Source organism: Falco biarmicus, chromosome 6 (assembly GCF_023638135.1).
Source record: "Falco biarmicus isolate bFalBia1 chromosome 6, bFalBia1.pri, whole genome shotgun sequence".
Lineage (NCBI taxonomy): Eukaryota > Metazoa > Chordata > Aves > Falconiformes > Falconidae > Falco > Falco biarmicus.
In genome coordinates this window covers 17778262-17802653 of record NC_079293.1, presented here as the reverse complement: position 1 = coordinate 17802653, position 24392 = coordinate 17778262, and the positions used below count along the sequence as shown (strand labels likewise).

Below are 24392 nucleotides of genomic sequence, written 5' to 3'. Positions count from 1 at the left end.
AAACCCAACAAAAAGATTTTCAATTACTGCAGTATTTGACATCACTGTACACTCTCATTACTACCCATTTGCAACACAACTCAACAGGCTAAAATAAAAACAATGTACTGAACTTTAATATTAGAGTGTATTCAGATTTCATTATACACTATGCACAATGTCTAAGTTATGAACAGAAAAGGATACCCCTCGACTCCCAACCATATGTGTCTTTATTAAAGAGTTCAAGTACTTCAGAAGTACTGGAAAATATGGACAAATGCTGACCTACAGAACAGACACGTCATGTACAACTGGAACACAACTTTTCCCACAGTATTAGCTTCAATGGGTGAAGCTTCCCTCTTGCAATAAAACGTAGTCTAATACCTCATTCATCTGTGGATGCCTGCAGGGAATTGACTGCGTCCACTGCCAAACAGCCCTTCATTATGACTAATGTCCATAACTTGCTATTAGAAATGGAATGCAGGTTCACTAAAGTAATTTTTCACTAAAAATAATAAAGGATTCCTGAGCCAAATTCTCTACAGGCAAAAAAGGACTTCTACTCACTTACATTAATAGGAAAATTTGCCCAAAAACACAACCTACCATGACCTCAAACCTTTATTAAAATAAACAACTATGACTGCTTTAACCAGCAATTATGGACCAATATTTACAAGTTCCACTTTAAATTTTCTCATAAGCACCTATAAGTACAAGAAAAAAAGCCTGACGAATCATAGTTTTATATAAGCTCTCACCTGTTGTTTGCTTGAGAAGCTCTAAGCCATTTTGTATAGCCAAATCAACATTTTGTTTTCTAAGAAGAATCTCTTCCTGAAGATCCTAAGGGAAAAGGCCGTTTGTGTTAGCACAGACATAAAAAATTATATTATTCTTATTTGGAATAAACATATTGGCAATTTAAACAACGTATATTAATGAAAATAAATGAAGTATGAAAATATAAATCAAAATTAAAAATGGATTAAATAATAAATGAACAGAAATCAAAATACCAGTAGTTCAGTGTGCTGTTTCTCAAGTAATTCTGTGTTGCAATCTTGGACTGACAATTTGCTCAGCTTATCATGGATTTCATTCAGCCAGTTCATCAATTCAACTTCATCCTCCCCAAAAATCTGAGCATTGCTGTAAGCTTGCTGAAGAAGTTCAGACCTGCTGCTGCTCTTCTCTTGAATTTCAATGTATCGAGCCTGAGAAGAATCTAGCTTTTCCTGTACCATATCTTTATCTTCCCTGGAGCTCATAGACTTCAGAGACTGACCAGTGCTAATGGCCTGATGTAAACTCTTACTGTGAGCTAGGACGTCATCTTCTATGGCCTATATTTTTTTAAATAATGAAGAATAATGGGAAAGAAAGATCAGAAAAAAACATAACTGGAACTCAATAAAAACTGAATGAAAAAGGACATACTGCCAACGTAAATATATAAAACTCAAATTACAGAAAAAAAATCAGTATGGTAAAACATACACCGCAACAGCTTTGCCAGTTGTGTTGTACTTTACAGAAGCGTCTAAAAAGAATGACACAAGTGTGTGGTTTGTATCTTACTTTATGCTGAGATATTTGCTGCTGCAGTTTGGAGGCCTGCGTTCCAATAGGTTCTGCATTTGCAAGCCTCTTCTCTGTGGTGGTCAGCCACTCCACCAGTGGCTCCAGAGCTTCATGGAACTGCTGAGCTACCACTGAGATGCTTTCCAACTGACGGTTCCTACCAACACACCAGGAGAAAGGTTATTTTTTGTGGTGAAGTAAGTGCAAAATAGTTTCAAAAAAAACAGAAAAGGACCCCATGAAACCTTTGGGGGGAAAAAAATAATTCTGTCTTATTGTAGGAACCAGTCACCAAATGAAATAGAAATACATCCATGATACTCAATGAAAACCAAGGTAAAGTACAAATCAAACAAAATTAAAAAAAAAAAACAACCAAACAATCAACACCTTCAAAGCTGTTTGGAATTCTTTTTGCTAATATGCAAGTTTTGCAAATAAAAAGAATATCACTTTGTTTATATACTTTTTGCAAAAAATAATCTAGCACTCAATTCAGCATGACATTGCTTTATACACAATTATTATAGTTCTCAAATTTCTAGCTGTCTCGAAGTATGAAGTTACATTCCCTTGACTGTTACACATGTTTTACAGTTACACAAAGGCTTTACTGAACTAGAATATATTGTTATGCTTCCTCAGCATTGTAAAATATCTTTAAACATTTGTTCAGTGCTGTGAACAGAACTTTTTGGTTCTGCTTGTGTTCTGGATAAAAGCTCTTAATGAAGTTAGTGAGACAACATTAACAAAGCACAGACACTTGACATCCAAAATAAAAAAGCAGTATCTAAAATATTTCTTTCAGGTTATTACATTTCAGAGAAGGCTCTTGATTACAGGAAGTGTCTTCTCTACAAAAATGGTGGAACAGATTTCACTCCAGCAGACTTTTAAGAGAGATTTGCTCCACGTGAAAAACATCACAATATTGTCTTTCAAATAAGGTAAAAGCTAGGTTCCTACGTGCTTCCCAAGGCTTATAAACAAGGTAGACTTGACACACTGAGCCACAGAACACTTAGTGAAGTACTCTACATAGTTTTCAAAATCATCCTCAAATCTAATCTTCATTTCTAGAGACCGGACGAAGAAAAAAGGAGAAGAGCTTGTGGCTAATAGATGGCTTAGAAAAAGTCACAATCTGATTTTTAATTAAATATCACCAGACTGGGAGAATGATATTAAACATGACATTAACATTTACCCCAGCTAATGAGTCAGATGCCTTCAATTAAAACAAAAAAAAACCACAAGGGAAAAAAAAAAAAGAGGAAATAATGGTCTGAGAGTGGTTGACTACTAAATAAATAATCATAGTATTAGTATGAGGTAACAAAAGATGTTCAATGCAAAGGAATTAAAGAGGGGCTCCCAGAAGGAGTAGGAGGCAACAGGTGAGTTCAATGCTACTCTAAATGCCTAAATCCCAACAAATCCATTTATTCTTCACTGTAAAGCTTCACTCTTCACTTAAATTCCTTTCCTTCAACTTCCCAAGTCCTTTCTTGTTCTCAGTTATACACCTTCTTCAGGCCACCTCTTATGCACACTCTTCTCTAGTCTAAACCAGGCTGTCCTTTTTCAAAACCCCACCCACAAAACACGTTCAGCAACCCTTTTAACACAGATTTCTTCAAAGACATTTTACTGTTCATAACTTTCCAGGTACTTTATACGCTGACAGCAATTTGTAAGTCTAAGCATGTGTATACACAGATACCGTGTGTATGGTTTTTGTTTTGTTTTGCTGGATTTTTTTACTTGAAATTTGAATTGGGCTGCAATGTCTTTTAGACAGTGTATTCTGTATATTCTACATACTCTGATGGTCCTTTTTCTTATTGAGAACTAAGGGAGCTCTGCACCTCGCGTAAGTTTACACCAGCAACTTACAGTATGAGGATCTCTACGCTATAGGAAGTAATTATATGGATGAGACCAAACAGAAAAAAAGGAAGAATTGAGTGCCCTCTCTTTGTAGCAGCATGTCAGGATTTTAAAGTTCCACGGGAACATCGTTACTATTTGTTAAATATAAAATCTGCACTTGATTCTATGCAAAATAGATTCTTGCACCAAGAAACTTGCATTCTAAGGAACTAACAGAGATAAAATATTCAGAAGAAACATATGCAGTTAATCCTAGCAGATTATTTTTTTCCTAAACCTTTTTAAAAAGCTTTTGCTCTGTTGAAGTCACTTCTCTCCACTTTTCCTTCAGAGGACCTATTACATCAACATCAAGTCACAATAATGTAATGTAATAACAAGAATGATAGTATTTACAAGACTTCACACTAAAGAGTTCCACGTGCTGCTTCTAATCACCTATCATGTTATTATCTACACTTTTCAAACCTATGAAAGAATTTCAAGTACCTTGTTTCAGCTTTACTGAGCAATGCATCCCATCGACTATCCAGGAAACTCAATTGTTTCAAGATTTTCACCCTATCAGCAGGTTCAGCTGACTCTGCAATTTTCTCCCCTTCACGCTTGATCACCTCAACAGTAGGCTTGCGGTCATCCAGCAACCTCTGGAGAAGCTACAGAGAAAGCAATCACGCACCAGGTTATTAAGATACATTGTAACAATGCAAGTGTAAAAACAGAAGGAGCTAGACTTCTTGAAGACCTGTTAAAAGCAAAAAAAAGAAAAAGCAATGCCTATATTGTGATGAAAGTGTGAATAACACTAATGAAAGAGACACACACACACACCCCCCACACACCAACCCACCCCATCCACCACTCCACCCCCCAACACAGGTTCATTTTTGCTTAATTGTTTTGCTATGAACAGCAGAGTTTCAGCAAGCCCGAACAACCTCCCAACCTCCTTGGTTTCTATGGGGCAAAGATGTGTGGCAGCCCGCAGAGTGAACGTACAGAGGAAAAAGTTCTATTTAATACCACTGAGGGAAACAAACTATTTATAGAGTATCTGAAATATTTCATAGGCACGTTACTGAGAAAGCTCCTCGTCCTTCTAGATTTGCCAACACAAAGATAACTTGGTTATATACATACAGAGATAGGAAAATATAAAAACTATTGTATCTCATCACTTGTTTGAGATGGAATTGAGTTCATTGAGGTAGTCCAGTAAATTAACTTCTCCATGAAGAATAAAACACACCTCTGTCTACAGTCCTCCCTTTCTCCATTCTCTAGTTGCCTTCGGTAACATTAACATTTTGCCTCTGCAGATGTACCATGACAACCTCTATTGACCATAACTTTATGTTAAATCTCTGGGTGACAGTGGGCCACACAGTCCAACTGCATGGACTACAGGTTTCATGAGCTACATTATGGTTCTTTTTTCTATAATCGTTACGAAAATTTGTGAAAGTTGACAACACTGATGGTGCTTCCACATGAGCACAGGCCATTTCCCAACAGCACCCCACCTAACTATCAACAACGATCGGATCACAATCAGGATTTAAAGCCAAGTATTTAAACCCATAATCTGCAATGCTACCTTGGAATTATTACACTGAAAATGTACTAGTTTATATTTCCTGCTTTCCAAATGGCCCAACGCTGCACTTCATGCTTTCTCTTCTTCCAATGGACCTTTAACAATCCTTTCCAGAGGGTGTTAATAATTATAACCAGAGCTCAGATTGCACAGTGTATTCTGTGTCTTATGTCCCAGAAGATGAGTACTTTTCCCAGCCCTGGACAGAGCCCTGAGTATCGAACAGATGGCTGCTTTAAACACCTCAGCACACTTCAATGTAATACAATACACTTGAACAGATTTTATGCTTTGCAAAAGACTGGGAATTTATTCTCACTGATCTAGTGGAAAGAGATATTCTGAACACATTTCACTTACTTTCTGTTCTTGTATTTGGGCCTTCACAACTTTGAATTCAGCAGATGGTGGTTTCTGATTAGCCACAAGGTCTTCTGTATCAATGAGCCAGCTAAGCAGAGATTCAAGGGCATCTTGAAATCTCCCACAGTGAAGGAGGGCTTCCTGCAATTGCGCAGCACGCTGGGCAACCTGAAAAGAAGTAGAGGATTGGACCATGCTCACCTTTTCTTTTTACTTCTGTGAAATAAGTAGCCAAAATCTGTAAAACATCTGACAATATCATTAGGAAATACTCTCATTTTCATAGCTATTCGTAACAGCACTACGGCACAATTTAGCATTAATCTCTTGGGACTACAGACATCCAATGAAAAGACGAGGTTGCCTCTCGGTAAATCAGGCTGTTCTAGTAGTTCCTTACAAAAGATACTCCTGTTTTATATAGCTACAGTATCATGAAGTATACTGACTGACAGGATGTTTGTGTCTTTATTTTCCTTAACTGGCTGAGCCAGGAAACCAAAGTAGCAACTCTTAACAAGGGGCAATAATAATCCCTTCAAAGGGAAGAAGAAATAGGAAAGGAGAAGGTAAACGAGTGAACCACAGGTGTCTGTGTTTCTGCTGCATCACTCTTTCACAAAGACATAGCAGAGGAAAACGAGCACCGTTTCTACTTTCCACCCTTTCCATTTTCCAACCGCAGCTACTGCTGGAAGAGGACTCTCCAAAGCATAGAAAAACATCTACAGCCAGCTTTCCAAAGCAGTGGTATCCTCCAACGTCTCAAACAATACAGCCCTTAAGATGCTATAAAGGAAATATGCCACTAGTCACACAAAGCTGGGCCATATCGCTGCTCTGTGCACTGTACAACAGCATACACGAACAAATACAGTGAAAACACGTATGAACAAAGGAAGACTGAAGAACTCTTTGAAAGTGGCTGGCTATAAGTGGTAACATAGCTACCTTTCCCATGAATGCGTCACAACTCCAGCCTCTTTGATTGGGTTATCAAATTTCCCTGCTCTGCTTAAGCAGGAAGGAACACGTTGTCCAAGAGGAGTCTTTCCTGAATAAAAATCCAGGGCAGACATACAGAAAGTTTGAAAAAAAGTATGAGTGATAATACCACCTCTGGCTATTAGCGATAAAAATCTTGTCCTCAGAACGACCAACAAAGTGATTGTGTAAAGTAATATAATTCATATTCTTAGTGAATATTTAATTTCCTGTATTTTAAAACACATCAGCAACCAAATAATCAAAAAGCAGAACACAACAAAAGCAGAATTGTATACAAAATAATAACCTTCTTATTAAGAGTCTTCCATCGGGTGTTGACATCTTCAAGGTCACGTTCAAGGTTTTCGGTGTTGGTACTTTTAGCAGCACTTTGAATAAGGCCTTGACCCAACCAATTTACCTCCTGCTGTTTTACTTGCAGGGGTTCGATTTCTTCTTTCTGGAATACCTGCAGTTGAAATCAGACACACATGAAACATATATCTTCTGATATAAAATCTATGCCTCTGGTCTTTACATAACAGTCTGCAACAAAAAAAAACCCTGCTGAAAATTGGTGTTTAAAAGAAAGGAAACCATTCCTCATGAGCACCTTTTTTAAAAAAATAAATAAATCTAAATAGAAGACTCAATCTAAACAGAGTAAATGGAACACAGCAGAGGGAAAATAACATACATTTCCATGTGTAGTTTTAGACAGGGGGAAGCAATAACTTCTAACAGGAAAAAACTCAATACTAGAGAAACTCATTTGTTTAATTATCTATCTACAAAGTCTACCAAAAAATGGCACAGAAGTGCAGTTAAGTTGTCCTCAAATAAACAAACACACACACACCAAGGGAGACAACTGGGCATTTTTTTCCAAATTAGGACAAAAGCAAAAGTTTTAAGTTACAGAAGCAGTGAAGGAACAAATATTTTAAGGTGGTTCTTAGGAGAATATAATGGTAACAAGTGAGGAGGAGGCACTACAAATGCTGCTGAACAGTATCCCAGTGGATGCCCAAGCAAATGGGTTTTCATTCAGAGGGATATTCTTGCAAATTGCCAGGGCTTTGACCACACCCAAACAGCAGTTTGAGCAGTCCTCTGTTTGCTTTATTTTACTCTCTCAGGTATTTAAGCTTTCCAGAGCCAGATTATTACCATTAGCAACAGCAATGTAAATCTGCATTTGTATTCAGCTGCATTAGGCTGCACTGACACCAGTGTCAATGAGATCAGAAAATGGCCCGAAGCCCCTGAATTAATTACGAAGGCCAGTGAAAAATAACCAATGAATAAACAATGCTAAAGAATGCTCAACTTTTGACCCTAAATCCTTCTATTTCTGTAGCAGCATTCAGTAACAGTTTCGGTGTACACTTAGCACATTCAATGCAACCTTTCTCAGCATCCTGAAAAGCAAGGATCACTTTGAACCTACCAGTGACTCTTCTTTTGCACTAAACAGCGTGGCAAGTGACTGCTTTTAAAGCAGCAGATCTCAGGTGGCTGAGCATGCTTCCATCAGCTTGACAAGTCAACCTAGAAGCTAGAGCAACTACACTAAACTCGAGGGGTTAAATAAATCAAGCACCCCTAAGAATTTTGTTCCTGTGGACAACAAAAAATAAAAATATAAACTGTAAGCCTGTGGTTACATGAAAACTGAGAGTGCAACCAGCTGGCTACTCCCAGAAAAAGGAAAACGCTTGTGTTTTTCTTGACTGTAGGGTAGGGAGGAGGCAGAATAATATTTCCACACAGAATCAATAACAAATTCTTCTTTTATGTGCCATAAAGCCTCATCTTTTGAGAGCAATGTCCTGCCACAGACAGGACTGATCTCCATAATCTGCCCTTTAAAAACACATGCATTCTTTGCAGAGAGAAGCTTAAAAATAAACTACAATTATTGCTGAGGCCAAAGTTTACCAGAACAACTTAGCAACAAAGCTTCAAGTATCTCAGATTTCAACCAGAGTGGGAAGAAAAAAATTACAGACCCGATAAACACCCTTTCTTTATTACAAAGCTTCACTTCTTGCTCTTTTACCTCATCCGCCACTTGCAAAGCACTGCAAGATCCCGTACTTGTAAAATACTACTGTAACGTCGGATCTGCTTTCTGGCACACAAATGCAAAAGGCAGCTTTCAGAAGAGGCAGTTCGCTTTTAATCCGCCTGCTTTGGAAACCACAACGATCTGATACTGTTGCTTATACCCTGATGACGACTAAGGCTGCTCAGGCTGAGCACAGGGGCTGTAGCTGCCCTTGAATGGCACCGCCTGTAGCCCACACTGTACAAACACCGAGCACCGACATGGCTGCACGCGGCAGAAGGCACTCCACATCAGGAGTAACAGGCACCAGCTGGACAATAAATAATCCTGCCCTGCACAGCTGGAATTAATCATCCCTCAGAATTTGCCCCCAGTTCATTTTCTCTACTGACCATCTCACCTATTTTGGATATCCCATGTGTGCTATGCAAATGACACTGACCACTGCATCTGCCGAGTTACTTAAAAGAATTAAATTTTTGCAACAAAACTTAAAGCTTTAAACAAATTATCTGTAAGGCTGCATTACAACTATTTCACAAATCTATGGATATATTTTTTCTAATTACCTTGTTAGACAATAGGCCATTGCAGACTGTATCTAAGGTTTCCTGGATGCCAGTAGTCCAAATATTGCCTTTACTTCTCCCTGGGAAAGCTTTTGGACAGTTTACAGTACTATCTAATTCAAGCTGTTGCACAGAAAATGCCATTTCGTTTGAGCCTGTACATGCTATACCAGATTCCTCTGTATCAGATAAAACCACGCATTTTGCTAAATCCAAGTCACTCGTATGTACAGCAACAGTTGTGTAATAAACATCTACATGAGGAGATGCATCATCCATGTAATCCTGCTCTACTGTTGTGGCTTGTGTTTTCATTTTTTCATGAACTTCACATGCATTTTCCACTTCATTTTTGCCGAGGGAAACACTTTGTCCACCACCCTGGAGAGAATCTTCCTGTGACAGAGTTTTCTCTTTGAATCCTTGTAGGTGAGAGCATTTCCCCCCCATATCTTCCTGATCACACTCACATGTCTGTGCATTGCTTTGCTTTACATTTCCACAGGGTACAATGTCACGCAAAGCCAATCCGCAGCTTTCTTTGACAGGGACAGGGACACTACTGCTTGCAAACAGTGGGGTTTGCTGCTCTCTGTAAGTCGCTGGGAAACATGGTCTGAACTGACCTACTGCGTGAATATCTTCTGCAGAAGATAAACTTCGTATTTGTGTTTGCTCCCCTGCTAACAGTGTATCTTGTTTTTCTTCCCTTTCTGTTAGAGGGCTGCATAAACCAGAATCGTCCTCTTCCGAGGTAAGAGAATTCGTACCCCATTTGCATTTGCCCGGTCTAGCTGTGTCTGACACATCTGTAGCTTCGTTAAAGAAACATTCACTTTTATTTGTGTAATCTGAAAAGTTGGGTGGAACAAACATTCTCCATGATCGCCTATGCTCCTTCTTTTCTGTGTGAGACTTTGCTTTTGGTAATCCAGCTGTCCGAATTATATCGCTGTTCAGTTTGAGAGCATCAAAGATCATTTTTTCATCTAACTTGTTAGCTTCACGGCTTCGGAGCTCAAAAACACTGGAAGAAGTAAGGGCACCATTGGAGCACAAAGTGCTGATGTCCAGTGTTCTGTGACTGTAGGGTAAGGTCCGGTCTGTGAAATGCCTCGAGGAGAGGCTGCCCTTGGAGCCCGAATCGATCTGTTCATTCAGCCGCACAGTGTCATAGATGGACCTTTGGGGCACATAGCAGTCCTCAATATTTAGATCTTCATCTTCTTCCCCTTTCCCAACACATGGGGGATTCTGACGCAGGCAGTCTGGCCTGCTAAGTGGCTTCCCCATCCTGAAAGTATTCACACAAGTACACCACTATACCTCTGTTTTCATGGATACAGGGGAAACATTTAAAAAAACACTAGCATCTGAAGAATTACAGTAAACTTGCCCTTAGCTTAAGATGCATAGATCCAAAATACACATCATAATTTATGAGGTGGATGAGGTCATTCATAATCAGTGCATGAGTTTAAAAGAAACTTTACCTGGATGTGAGGTCCGTGCCTCCCCCCCACCCCACCCCCCCAAAGAAAAAAAAAAAAAAAAAAAAGTGCTTCAGTAAGAAAGTAACAGAAATCTTCCAACGTCACAGAAAACCAAATTACAGCAAAAATGAGCAGTGGCTCAAATATTTCAAACACTCCATGGAAGGCTTCACTTATTTTTCCAGGTTAGAATCTGTATCTGAAATCTCCCAAATAAGTCTTCCGAATGAACGAGCATTACAGAAGGCAGCATATTATCTTCTGTAGGTGATGGCTTAACTGTAATCCCTTTAACTGGTTTGCAGAGTCCCTCTCCTTTATAAATAAAACATGGTGCGGCAAAGACGAAATCCACAGTGACTTTGTACGGTCCAGGCCAAGGCACAGAGAAAATCTTGGGGTGGGGGTGGAGGGTCGGGGGGGATAAGTTAAATCCAGAACAGTAAGAATAATAAACCAGCCCTTTGCTTTTTTGGCAGTAGCTATAAATAACCTTGATCCGAAAGGCAGCTTATCCTTCTCTTGTACCCGGCTCGTCCGTGGTGCTTCCACGAGTCCCACAGGAAAACATCACTTTCCAGCAGCCAAGCCAACGCGTCCTTCGAGCAGACAGTCGGAAACCAAACGTTTCAGCCCGACTGTCCCAGCACCATCCCGGAAAGCTGTTTAAGGCAACCGCGACGCCGAGCGAGCGCGGCGTGTCCCCCCGAAGGCACGGCAGGTTCCCATGCGGCAGGTCCCGGCTCCGAGCCGCAGCCGGCGGCGGCCCTGGCTCCCTGCTCCCCCTCTCCGAGGGGCCGGGGGCGGGCGAGCCCCCTCAGCCGGCGCCGCCGCGCACCGTCCGGCCGAGCCGCCCAGCTCCCCCGCTCGCCGCGCTCTCCCGCGGGCCGGCGGCGCCCTCCCAGCGCCGAGCTGCAAGAAACGCCCCGTTTCGCTCTTCAGGCAACATCTGCTCCCGGCCTGCCCGCTCCGGGGGCTCCCCGCCTCCCCCGCGCCCCCTCAGCCCGCCGCGCCGCCTGCACTCCGCGCTCAGCGCCCCGCCGGTGGCGGGCGGCGGGGGCAGGCGGCGGGAGGCCGCACGGCCCGCCTGGCCGTGACATCACGCGCGCCCCGGCCCGCCCGGGAGCGCCGGAGCAGCCGGGAGCGCGGCGGCAGGCGGACCCACGGCGCCCCCCGGCCCGCCCGGCCAGGTGAGGCCCCACGGCGCCAGCCCGCTCGCCTTCCCCTGAGAAATCCCGGCAGCGACAGGCACCGCTCTCAACCGCTCCTCCGGTGAAGCCATCACTTCACTGGGCGCATCCACACGACAGTTAAATCGAAAGTTTATCTGCGCGTTAGTTTTAAAAAAAATCCCCCGGACGCGTCTTCAGTGACCAGGTCGTGGCACAGCTACACATTGCTCCGTCCGACACGCAGAGAGATGCTCGGTGCAGCTGTGGGTCTTCGGCCGGGTTCCTGGCTCTGAGGGAGCAACTCAGGGTGGCGGTGCCTGACTGCGCGGCCACCCTGCCCCCACCAAAGAAACGTTAAAATGTTGGGGGAAAGTATCTATTACTTGGAAGACTTTTTTTTTTTTTTTTTTTATGGGATTTACAGGGGCACAAAAACAGTCTAACAGGACAAAGATTCGGGTTTGGGTCATCTGTGTCTTTTAAATACTGTTCAACACTTGGCATCTAGCTCATCATCACGCAGGGGAAGGGCTGGGAGGCCCACAGGTCTCACCAGCAGCACAGAGAAGCTGTCATGACTAAGCTGCTCTGCTCCACTAGACACCACATGCCCGACAACCTACGCTGCTTGTGTGACAGCGGCCACCAGTTACAGTGACAATTCAGACCTCCCTTTAAGGACAGCATATAGCACTTAGTGCTAAAACTGAACGTAAGGCATTAACTACAATCAGCTGGAGCTTTCCACGTTAAGCAGCGGGCAGGATACACAGTATGCAAGAAATACAAACACACCACACTTCTTGTTTGTTGATGTACTCGATACAGAGTCAGCTACGTATCAAAACACTGAAGTCATGTGAGACATTCTCTCTTCCTCCTCCCTGGTTAGCAGCCATAATATTAAAATTATGCCAGATACTCACCTCTGGATTCTCTAGCTAAGAATATATACTATAATGGTAAAGATGAGAAAAGCATTTTTTTTGAGTTCCTGTCACCTGTGGTTATTCTCACTCAAACCACCCACAAACAGATCCTTACTGAATTCAAAGAGTGCCGCACCATTTTATAGGGGAAGTATATAACTGAAATTGGTCTGTATTTGTTCAATGGCAAAACAACCGTATTAACATTTCAAAAATATCTTACCATTTCTCACCTTATCTACTGAAGACTTTCATATGACACATCAGTCACTTTCAAACACACTACTTCAAGAAAAGTTTAAACACTTGCTTATTTTACCTTGGCTTTTCAACACAGACCCTAACTGAAGTAAATGCCACAGAAAATATCTTCTTCCAGGGTTTGTAAACCCGTGCATGGGAAGTGCAACACTTACAGTTTCTTATTAAGCATAAAGAGAAACCTCTGATTATTCTTTCAATATTATCTGCCTTCAAAGTGAAACTCAGGAGGACACACATCCACATACCTAACAAAAGATGTGTAAATGTGGCATTTAGGGACATGGTTTAGTGGTGGACTTGACAGTGCTAGGTTAGTGGTTGGGCTCAATGATCTTAAAGGTCTTTTCCAATCTAAACAAGTCTATGATTCTATAACATAAACCAATTAAAATCTCAGCTCAAGCTCATTGGCAGGAATACTCAGGCTAGCTAAAAATTCCCATAAAGTCCAATTAGAAGGCAAGCTCTAATGACTACGTCGACTTTTGTTCCAAAAATGAAAGCAAAAATCAAATGAACCATATACTGATGAAAGCTGTAACAGTGCCATGTCGGTTCTACCAGGAAGAATGCCTTTTAATGGCAGTCCAAAGAATTGTGCAAAGGCTTCAGGAAGTAAAATAATTCAGCTTCTGGGGCTTTTCTTTCTCTGTTTCAGAGAGAAACTAGCTGCAAATACCGCTTCTACCACAAACATCCTAGCACTGTGTGACTACCCAGAACCAGGGCGTTTGGTTCAGTCCGTTTGCACAATTCTTTTCTGTTTTGCTTTTGAAGAATGGTGGCAGGCTCCATGTACCTCAACAGACCTAATTTACTGAGATTTCCTTTTAGTACCAATCCATGCATTGCACACAGACTTTGGGGAAAAAAATACCTAACAAAGCTCGGTTAAATAGTAATTAATTTTGTGTGGTTTACATTAATTGAGATAAATTCTTCATTTGATTATACTCTTCCTGGAGTATTTTGTGAAATAAGAGTCATGGCTCTCCTTTCAAATGAACTCCACTGGAGATTTTCATTTACAGAAAGCAAATTTTGTATCTGCATTGTAAATAAATATAGTTTGACAACAAGTACTTTCCATTTAACACTCTATACTGACTGGAATAAGTAGATTACAAAGAATTAATATAAATAAAACAAGTATGTATACACACATATTTCATATATATATACACACAACTCAAAGCCTGCTTATTTTTTAAAAATAACTATACATTTTAATGTCATGCCAAGAAGATGCACAACACTCTAACTCTTTGTACAGAAAAATCGGTCAAACCACAATCACCTCTGGCCCATTAGACAAGATACTTCTCTGAAGAGAGTAAAGATCTCATGCGAATAAATCTGTCTACCAAAGAACAACTCTTTTGCTTCATTCTTGAGGAATAGAAATTGATTGTACTTAACCACAGAAGCTAAAGCCATAAGGAGCTAGACTGTGGTTTTGTGCCCACAGCCACATTTTCAGGTTGTGTGTGTGTACGTGCACAACCGTGAGCAAATACACCGTGAGTGGAGCAGGATTTGTGGCAGCCAGTCTCCCTACAGTTTGCTGCCTTAGGTAAACCTGCTCTGCGGAAGGATAAGGAGGAGAAGAGGTATATTACCCTATGGTAATTTTGCTGTGCCCCAGTAGCGCTCACACTGAATATTACAGAGTCATTGTTGATCCTGAACCTTCTGCTGTCAGTATAACACCCTCACCTAGCAAAACTTCCCATTCTGGTCTTCCCATTTCCTAACTTCAAAGGCTCCCCACTCTGCTGCTTTACTCCCCGCCTTTGCTCTTCTACTGATTTAAACAAGCCCTTCACCTTTTCATCACTTCCCACCTCCTGTTTAATGGCATTATGTTTTCACTCATAAGCAAAAGCATGACCCAAAATAGTTGCTTTGAGCAAAACATATTTCTAAACTTACAAATATCTAATAAAAATACAATCCTAGAGTAGACTTCTGGATCTAAACATGCTACTATCACTGCTCCCCTTTCTGCCTCTCCAGCCTTTTTACCATACAAGCACTCTGGCTGCAGGGACACTATCTCCCTACAGGTCTGCACAGACTGGAGAAGGCTCTCACTCCTGAACTGTACAATTTCTGTGTCTTGTCCGATGCCCTGACAAAGTACAACACTGAAACAACACACAGGGAACTGGATTCTTCTACTGTCTGCTCATCAGGCTGCTTCCCCGTTAAAGCACTGCTCAGTTGCCAAAAAAATATACATACTTACTTATATATATATAAGCAGTAACAAAAACCTGAAGCTGCATCTAATGTTTGAAAATGCAAGAAATACGGTAAAACTAGAGATCACAAATTGGCTACAACTGAAATCCTGTACAGTCAGCATAAGCAAGAGCAATGACAGCAGGAGTTTTTGTTATTTTCCAATGTCCAAAGTGTTTTACTAACCATATACAAAGAAAAGACATTTGTTTCTCTTTTAAATCGAGACAGGCTTGTTAGGACAGACTGGCACACAATTTTAATCCTCGCATCTAATGGAATCTCCTCATAATGTAACTATTTGTTCAAGATTTTTGTCTCTATTTATGCATTCTGAAAGATCATCAAAACTCACAGTAACTTGCATCCGAAATCCCCAGATTAAAGTCCTCGCTTTTAGTTTTCCTTTCTAATACGGCTTAGTTTAAACAAGCAAAATGCACCCTCTGTTGGGCCAAGCATGTAAGGACTTTTTTCCAAGGTAATTTTTTTAACAGTATGGTTTATCAAATCCTGTCATGAAGGTTTGTTTTTATGATTAACTGTGAACTAATGTACAAGTCATACAAACATCTGAATCAATATTAGACTGAAATTAAACCAAAGCAGCACAGAATATTCAGTGCTACTATATAGCCATTAGGAGATTTATGATCATTTTCAAACACTGCTTACATCTAGGATTTATAAACCTTTCCAGTAAGCACTGACAATTCATTTATTGTACCCTAAACCAAGCAAATATCCGTACTTCATTTCAGCACCAAAGCACAATTAACACCCACTATCACTGCAATGCATTTTTTTGAGCTGGACAAGGATGGCTAACTGGCATATTAAAAAAGAACACAGAAGCTCCAAACTGCACTTTGGATAAGGATGCTACAGTAAACTCCCAATATAAAAGGGGGCTTATTTTACCCTATTTCTTCTTACTAGGATGTCTCCAGGTAATCCAGTTGGGATTCAGTGAGGTAAAACTGGCCAGTGTATCAGAACAGAAATAGCAAAAAGTAAGATCTTAAACCCACATATGCTGAAGCCTGTACCCATGTGAGAAAAACTAAACTACTCTGACGAGCAAAGTGAGTATGGGCTGGTATGTGAACCCATAGTCTAAAACACCACACTGAAGAAGAAAGTTTGTGTAATACATAGACATCACAACAGAGACATACACAGTGCTCAAAAACAGAAAAGGTAGATGGATCTCTTAAGGAAACAAGATAGTGAAGAGAGGTGAAGAGGGAACTGGGGTGCAGGAACCTCAGGTTGGCATGGCAAGTTACCGACGTCTGCCAAGCCCTAGCAAAGGAAAGCTTCCCTGGAGCATGAGAAGATATCCCATTTAAAACACGTACAAAGCATACAGGTATGACTGACTGCTGTGAAACGAGACTCCTCCAAGGTCTGCACCTAACCAATCCCTTTCACAAAGATACTTAATAAAATTACATTGTGGTAAAATACTTTATAGCACTAAGAAAGAAGTTTTCCTACCTTGAATGTATTCAGCTGCTGATTAATAGTCTCTGTTTCCATTCCAACAGGGCCTTGTGACTCTTCATGTTCTTCGGCTCTCTCAAGCAGACTGGAAAATTCTTTTAGCTTGCTGTAAAACTCCTCAACACGGCTAATAGTACCCTCCACTTGATCTTCCCTGGCTTTTGCTCTGTCTAGTAGCTTGTTGCACTGTTTGTTTAAAGCTTCCAAGTCTCTCTTTATACCAGCAAGATCAGGAGAAGCTTCAGCTTCTGTGGCTAGCATAATTTTACAGTTTTTATTAGCATTTTCATTATTCATTATAAGATCCTCCAGCTTTTTCAGGAAACATTTTATGTCCTCTCTCTGTGATTGCAGTACCTCTAGATCTCTCCCTACTGGAGCCATGCTATCAAGTTCATCATCAAACCCTGCAAACTGAGAGAACATCTCTCGGATGCTGTTTTGGAAATGGCCAATTCCCTGAAGTTTCGTCTCTAAGAATGAGCACCTATCTTCAACCTGCTGATTCACGTCAGTGTATTCCCGCTCCAAAGATTCAGCTTGGAGCAAAAGGTCAGAAACACCTGCTGAATCGGAAGCTTCCACCACCAGGTCTTGGGCAAGCTTTTTTACTAAATCAACATGAGGCTTTAAAGCCTGCAAAGCTTTCTGCTGGGCCTGCATCATTGTCAGGTGTTTGTTACTGAAAGACTGAGGTCCAAGTGAGTCATGAGCTTCCAGATGCTCCTTCGCACTTTTAAGCTGTTTCTCAGTTTCCCTGGATGATTCCTGAAACTCTTTCAGCCTTTGTGCCATATTTTCCAAGCATTCTCTCTTCTTATGTAATTGTTCTGTGACCACATTCACTTTCTGATTCAGTACCTTAGTTTCCTCTTGAACAATTTCTTTATCTGTTTCACTTGCACTGAGCAAACTTTCAGCAGTATTGTTTAATAGCTCCACCATCCCATGGTGTTTATCCAGGTCCTTCTGCCAGGCCCTCACCTGGACAACAGAATTCTCTATTTCAACAGGGTTTATGCCAACCTTTAATTCACACAGGTTGCTCTGGCACTTCTCTATCCATGGCTGAAGATTTTCTACATGTTGCTTGTATGTGAGGGCTTTCTCCAGACAATCTGTTAATTTATCTTCCCTTTCTTTTACCTGCTTATTTATTCCATCCCAGTTACTTCTGAGTGTCGCAATTTGGGACTGTAATGCTGCTTTGTCCGCTCCTTGAGTCTTTTGTAAGATACTTTCTCCTTCTGCAACAATTCTTTCATATGAACTAATCTGATCAGTCATGGTCTTTTTAAAATCCTTCTGTTCTTCAATTAGTGATTGCAAGGCATCAAGTTTGGCTGATACAGGACGAGCCTGGTTCAGCTCTTCTTTCTTCTTGCCTAGCCAGGCCTGAAAGTCCTTAGACATTTGCTGAAACTGATGAGAAGTGGCATATGCCGACTGAAGCTCCTGAACATGGTTATCTGCAAAACAGAAGACAGCACTGAGGTTCATCACCAGAACCTGCTAGTATTCAGTGAAGAATACTGATTCTATTATGAATGCTCATTAATGTAGGGAAAGGTAGTTGTTAGTATGTGGTGTTCGACTGGAAGAAAACCAAGTCACGACCAAGTTTCTTGCAAGGAACAGACTTGTGCCTGTACTACAGCAGAGCAGTGAAGGCATCTGGACATGAATCAAATGAGGTGATCTTAGCCAGTCTGTGTCTACATTAAGCCCATTCAGGCAGATTTTGGGGGTAAAAAACACACAGTGGTATTTCATGGCATTATGAAGTGTAAGCACAGGGAATATTCAAGTAATCTAACCTATAGTGTCTAACTCATGGCCTGCAGGCAATATACATTCATAAGGAGATCTTTTGAACTTCCTTGTGACCAAAGGAAATCAAAAAGCTAAAACTGAGGCTGTTAAGGAGAACAAAGTATGTCATTGCTTGCTGTGTATTACTTGCTCAGTTCTGTTGTTCACAAGGTAAGGGAAAGCTGCAGACTACCAGCCCCCCCTTCTGTCACAGGCAGTTTTATGCAAACACCACTCCGTTTCACCAAGCCATAAACTGGTGCTTGCCAAAAATTACAATTTTGGTTTACACCCTGCACCTATAGAGTTAGGTAGCTCAAGGAACAGCATCCTCTTTTGGTATTCTAATTCAGTGAAGGTGCACCTGAAGGAAGAGATGGGAAAAGCAGCCATGCTATTGCACCTCAAATTCTCTCCTGAACTGTTCACTAGAGATCCCAAGTATTGTTTTTACCCTTTCAGGGTATGGGGTCTCCTAAATTCTCATGCACAGCTGCTTGGGGGTTGGACTGGATAGAGAGCTGGCATTAGGCTCAGCTCACTCAACATCTCTATAAAGTGATGCATTACTTTATGCCTTTGTTACTATTTTTCTTTCAATAAATACTAACCTGATTTTTGCTCAATATCCTTAAATGATTTTAAGATGCCATCTAACTGTCTCGTAAGTTCTGCTTTCAAATACTCTTCTCCGACCAGTGTTGACAGCTCTTCACAAAGAGCTTGAGCTGCATTTATATTCTTCGTTTCCTGTTCTATTTCCTCCTTCATTTCTCTAGCAATTTCCAGTTGTTGTTTCATAGCATCAGGTTGTGTACTCACAGCCAGGCTGCTGCTTAGTTTGCTATCCAAGGCACTTAGCTTATCAGACAGACTTCTGAGTAGACTTTGATACTCTGTGCTTTTCACAATGGCTTGGTCAATTCGGTCACATCTGTTCCTCAGCTGGCCAGTCAGACTATCCCATTTTTGTGCCACAGCTGCCAGTTGCTCTTTTACAATTTCATGGGAGGGTGGATGTTCACCAGGTCTCTTCAGAATCCCCTCACCAGCCATAGTTAACTGCTCATATTGTGGCTTTCTGGTGTCAAACTCTTTGAGCAGAATCTGGGAGGAAAGAAAATTTTTAAAATTTTTTACCTCATCAAAAAAAGCAGCAAAGCGCTTCTGACAAAAATCATGTAGTATTTGTTGTAGCTAATTCTCTTATTGAATAGTTGATCTCTGAGTTTAAAAGCCAGCAAAATAATTGCACTTTCTACACATAAACTGTGTTGTTTCCAAGAGTTTACATCAAAGAACCAGAAAAAATGAGGTCAATTTACACATCTAATGGAAATTCATTCAGCAGATACAAGTAAAACAATGAATTGTGTTAATCTGTAAACAATGAATACTGTTACTACAGTAATTAAGTAACCATACCAAGTAAAATAATCGCTGTTTAGTTTTCAAAAGTGTCATCTTTTCTAGACAGTTTCAGTATTTGTCTTAAGTTAGAACTTCAAAGAAGGTGTATTCTGACATAATAATGCAATGTATTATTATAGCACAGAGAATATGTGGATAATTCACAAAATGACTGAATGTGTACTGTAAGACCTTAAAAGTTTACATCACTGGTTCCCAGCATTGGGGTTTTTTTGACAGTAAGTCATAGTGCTTGCAGAAGAAGAGACAAATACCATGGTTTTACTTTACAGAACATTTCAAACCCTTTCTTTTAAGTCAATTAGGTTCAACTTTTAAGGACTGTTAGGTGATACATGATAGTCTCCTGCCAGCTGTCTAGATTCTTGAAGCACTTACAAACCAGTATTAAGTCTTTTTCACATATTATTAGAATATAGTTCATGTTTTAAACACTTCATTTTAGTCAATATTGATATGTCAGCTTCAATATTACTTTTGCAAAATAAAAATCCTATTTCTTGTCACAGTTTAAAATAACTGGCAGAATAGAAATGTCTGAAATTAAAATTTCTAGCTTCTGCAACTTCGTCTGATTTAACTTTTGTTTCTTTTGTCTGCAGTTTGCTGTATTTCTGTAAGTAAATGACACTTTTTCATTATACTTTTTCTTTCACTCTCTTGGCCCCATATCTATTCACAGCACTGCATTTCCTTTGCCTTCATATTTTTATTAGCTACTGGCACAGTCAAGCGAATAAGATCTCAAAAAGCTAGCTCCTACAGCATAGACTACACACAAGGACTGCCCATACAATGTTAAATGCACACTCAAATTAATAAAACTTCAAAGGAACATTTTCATTTGACTACAGAGAAACCACAGTATGGTCAAAACAAAAAAAGGACCCAACATATCAGAGGATCAGTACCTCCTCAACATTTTTCTCCTTTAGCTGTCCTGATCTCTCTTCACTCTTACAGTATTTTTTTCTTGTAATTATTGTAGTCAAGTATGACTTAAGCTATTTGCTGATAAACAAATGTAATGGCTCATATGAACTGTGCTGTACTCTATCTAGATGCAAAATAGTACTTTGCTAATAGCAAATAAGCAGAAGAAACTTAAATCAATAATGCATGTTGGCACTACTCACCTGAACCTGTTGCTTTTGTGTATTCAGCATATTAGGATCAATTGATAGTGGTCCCAGCACGCTAACCATTAGCTCTTTTTCTACAAGCCAGTGCTTTAGCTGAGCTTCTGCTGTCTGGAACTGGGTCAGGTAATTTGAAGATTCCTCTAGTTTTTGTTGTCTCTCAGATGTAACTTGATTGAGCTCTTTCCATTTGGAATCTAACAATGATAATGTTAACATATTGCACGCGTGTTCTAGCAGATGGGTTGTCAGACAGCAGAACTGACATATGAAGCATAAACAGAGCTGTCTAATAAGGCTTCTTGCTGATTAACTCCAGATGCCTTATTGCAGTGATTCCACAAATACATCTTTTAACAGCTAGATCCATATACACTTGGATTAAGGTCTGCAGTTTAGCACAGCTACATGCAGAATTTTTAGAGCAATGAATATGCAACATACAATAAAACTGGACGAGAATATTACTAAATGAAATGCCACCAAATTCTGGCTTTGGTCTCAAACAACTTAGGTGCCTGATTTAGACAGACAAATCTTCCTGTTTCTTCAGTAAGAAGAAACAGATACCTTTCCTAGGGTGAGCAAAAGCCCTAATTTAGGATTCTTCTCCCAACAGCCCTCTGAAGGAGCACACCTCTTTCAAATGTCTGTATTAGGAGCCTGTGGAGATTAACTGCCTCATTTAGACATCCAAACCAGGTACCTAATGACAGGCAAGAAGAATACTTTTGCACACAGGCATCTCAAAAGCACTGTGTGAGCTTAGGTTCACTACCTAGGCCAATCTATTGTCTCTCACTTGTAGCAAGCAGCTTCCAGAGCCACCATTGAGTCTTACCATCTTGTAACTCCCCCCTTCTCTCTGTGATACTGTCAGTGCTGGCTCAGAAAACTCTGATATTTTGCTAACTCTCCTCATCCCTGAATTTCATCCGTGTTTTCTCACTTTCTTTTGCCACTTCACTGTCTTTGACCTCTGCTCTTTCTGTATTAATTCCCTTTCCACACTACTGAAGTTCTGCTGGAGACCTCATGCGCTTACTTAAACTTTTCAGAATTTCACTTACAAACAGGACAGACTGGAAAAATTCTCAGCTTTAAAATAACTGTTGGTATAGCTATAGAAATACCTATCATTATGGAATAAGATTGACCTATGATTTATTCAAAATGTGACAAAGAATTTTAAGAAGAATTTTTAAAAGCTAAGGACAATTATGCACTGTAGTGTCTCAAAATCTATTGTCCAAACATGGCAGTTTCCAACTGGGGGGGGGGGGGGGGGGGGGGGGGGGGCAACATTTATTGAATCAGTTTTAGAAAATGGCAAAAAGCCACAACCCACAAAATTAGAAAAGCCACTAGGTGCATGGGAAAAAAGTCTGCAGAAGAGCATTGCCAACAACTCAAATTGTTCTTTACGTGAAATTAGAATTAACTTAATCCGTTATATTTTGGAAGAAGAAGAACATATGTACCTGGAGCAGTGACTGACCATTAAAGTTTTAGTTGCACACTGTTTGAAAAAAGATAAAGCCCTCTCAAACAGGGAGTCAAGCTATAGAGTGTCTCAATTGCACTGATATAAATCCAAAGCCCATGGACATCAGTGGAATTACTCCAGATCTACACTCTTCTAAAGGCAGTTATTTCCACAGAATTTAAGGGGTAGTAGGAAGCAAGATATTAAAAATACTAGTGATTGCTAATACATTAAAACATTCATAATTATACAAGTTCCAAATCAGTCTGAGCTATAATACAGCTTTACTGAAGTACCTATTTTATCCAACATTTGCCTCCACTTGGGTGCCTCAGGAGAGTCAGGGTTCTTCTCCAATAGCTCTGTCACTTTGTCCTTTAGTTCCTGCACTTTATTCGCACTTTGCTTTAATTCAGTTTCAAAAATCTGCAAGTTCAAGTGATAAGATAAAGAAGTGACTAAAGAAGAATGGTAAAGTGCAGAGTTCGAAGGACATAATACTGAGATGCCAAGCATGAAGATAAACAATAAATATCTAACAGTTACATACGAGTCTTCTGCTATGAATCTCAAAACACTTTATGATGGCATATGTTGCTGGTCCATTTTGGGGGGAAGAGAGAATCGGACAGATTTAAACTATACTAATAATAACAATTATTATTTAACTTGATCGCGTGACAGAACTAGAATAATTCAGATAAATAAGACCCACTCGCTCCCATCACAGTCACACACACTTGGAATCTGTTCTTGGACAGAAGGCAAACTGACTAAGGCAGAGTACAATTCACAGCAGAAATAACCCAGCTAGCACCAACAGACAGGAGCATGGTGTGGCCTCATTTACCTCAATGGAAGTCCTGCTGTCACAGATAGACTGCTTCATGTACATCATCCATGTCTATAGTTTAAAGAACACCATAGCTTAAAGTGTAGACCTAGCAGGAGACTGAGATGCCTCAGCAATTCCTAATTCATGCTGTTCTTACAGACAGATGAGAACAGTCCTTACGTGCCTGGCAAAGGGCTCTTATACAAATATGCTTAAGAAACAAAGCTTGCCCCATGGAGCTGCATTTTAATTATCCAAACCCCACTAAAATAAACACTGACAAACTGTGCTTGATTTAGAACTTTTAGTGAAAGGTCCAACTGCATCAGAAAGATCACTCTTGTCTGAGCACTCACTCAAGTTTTCCAACTATCTGTAAATACTTTTTTATTACTACATCAGGGTAGGATGGTCATATTAGCCTTGCACATTCTCTGTTAAAAATAAAGAGCTAGAGTTTTTTCAACATTTAGTCTGATTTTTAGGACTGAATGCTATCCAAGTCTGAGGAAAGTTGGTAGCTGTTCAGGTTAATTTTTAAGGGTGACCTGCCAAATATAAAAGAAGAACTTCAGTTGAATCAAATTCTGTCCTTGTTTATCCACAATCACAGGCAAGGCAAGAATTTTCCCTATCCATTACATTTCCCTTTACAGATGAACATTTACATGTGTAAATATTGTTCTTCACTGCTTGAGAAGCATACATCTCCAATGCTGAAACAGGACAGAAGCTTACTGCCGATTCAGTTGTTTTCTCATATCAATTAAAAAGTGGGGAGCAGATTGCTGTGCAGCTATATAACTTAACAAGCATGACATGCCTGCTGAAGAGAAACACCGCCTTGGAATAGACATAAGCTGCTGCAGCTGCAGAGACGGGGAGGTCTGTGGAGTATCAGCAAGCCAGCAGCTGAGAAACAGCTTTTGGATAGATACAGTCCTTCAGAACTTACGAGCAATCCAGTCTACCTCTCGAAACCACTAAGGAGATCAAAAAAGTGTATTGCATAATCAATACAGCCTC

At 40.3% G+C, this 24392-nt stretch overlaps 1 protein-coding gene across 9 annotated transcripts in view; it reads right to left on the bottom strand.

Annotated features, from left to right (window-relative positions):
* The window catches only part of DST (dystonin), a 303289-nt gene that overhangs the window by 60874 nt on the left and 218023 nt on the right, over window positions 1–24392 (bottom strand). For 8 of the 9 annotated variants that reach the window (XM_056344537.1, XM_056344539.1, XM_056344546.1 and 5 more), the window contains 10 exons: window positions 22828–22957; window positions 21043–21242; window positions 19087–19582; window positions 16658–18132; window positions 6723–6884; window positions 5426–5596; window positions 3958–4124; window positions 1570–1729; window positions 1008–1334; window positions 750–834 (listed from right to left, as the gene is read on the bottom strand). In XM_056344537.1, coding sequence (XP_056200512.1) covers window positions 750–834; window positions 1008–1334; window positions 1570–1729; window positions 3958–4124; window positions 5426–5596; window positions 6723–6884; window positions 16658–18132; window positions 19087–19582; window positions 21043–21242; window positions 22828–22957 — 3373 coding nt within the window. The remainder of the gene's footprint in view (window positions 1–749; window positions 835–1007; window positions 1335–1569; window positions 1730–3957; window positions 4125–5425; window positions 5597–6722; window positions 6885–16657; window positions 18133–19086; window positions 19583–21042; window positions 21243–22827; window positions 22958–24392) is intronic. The other variant, XM_056344545.1, reaches the window with a different exon arrangement.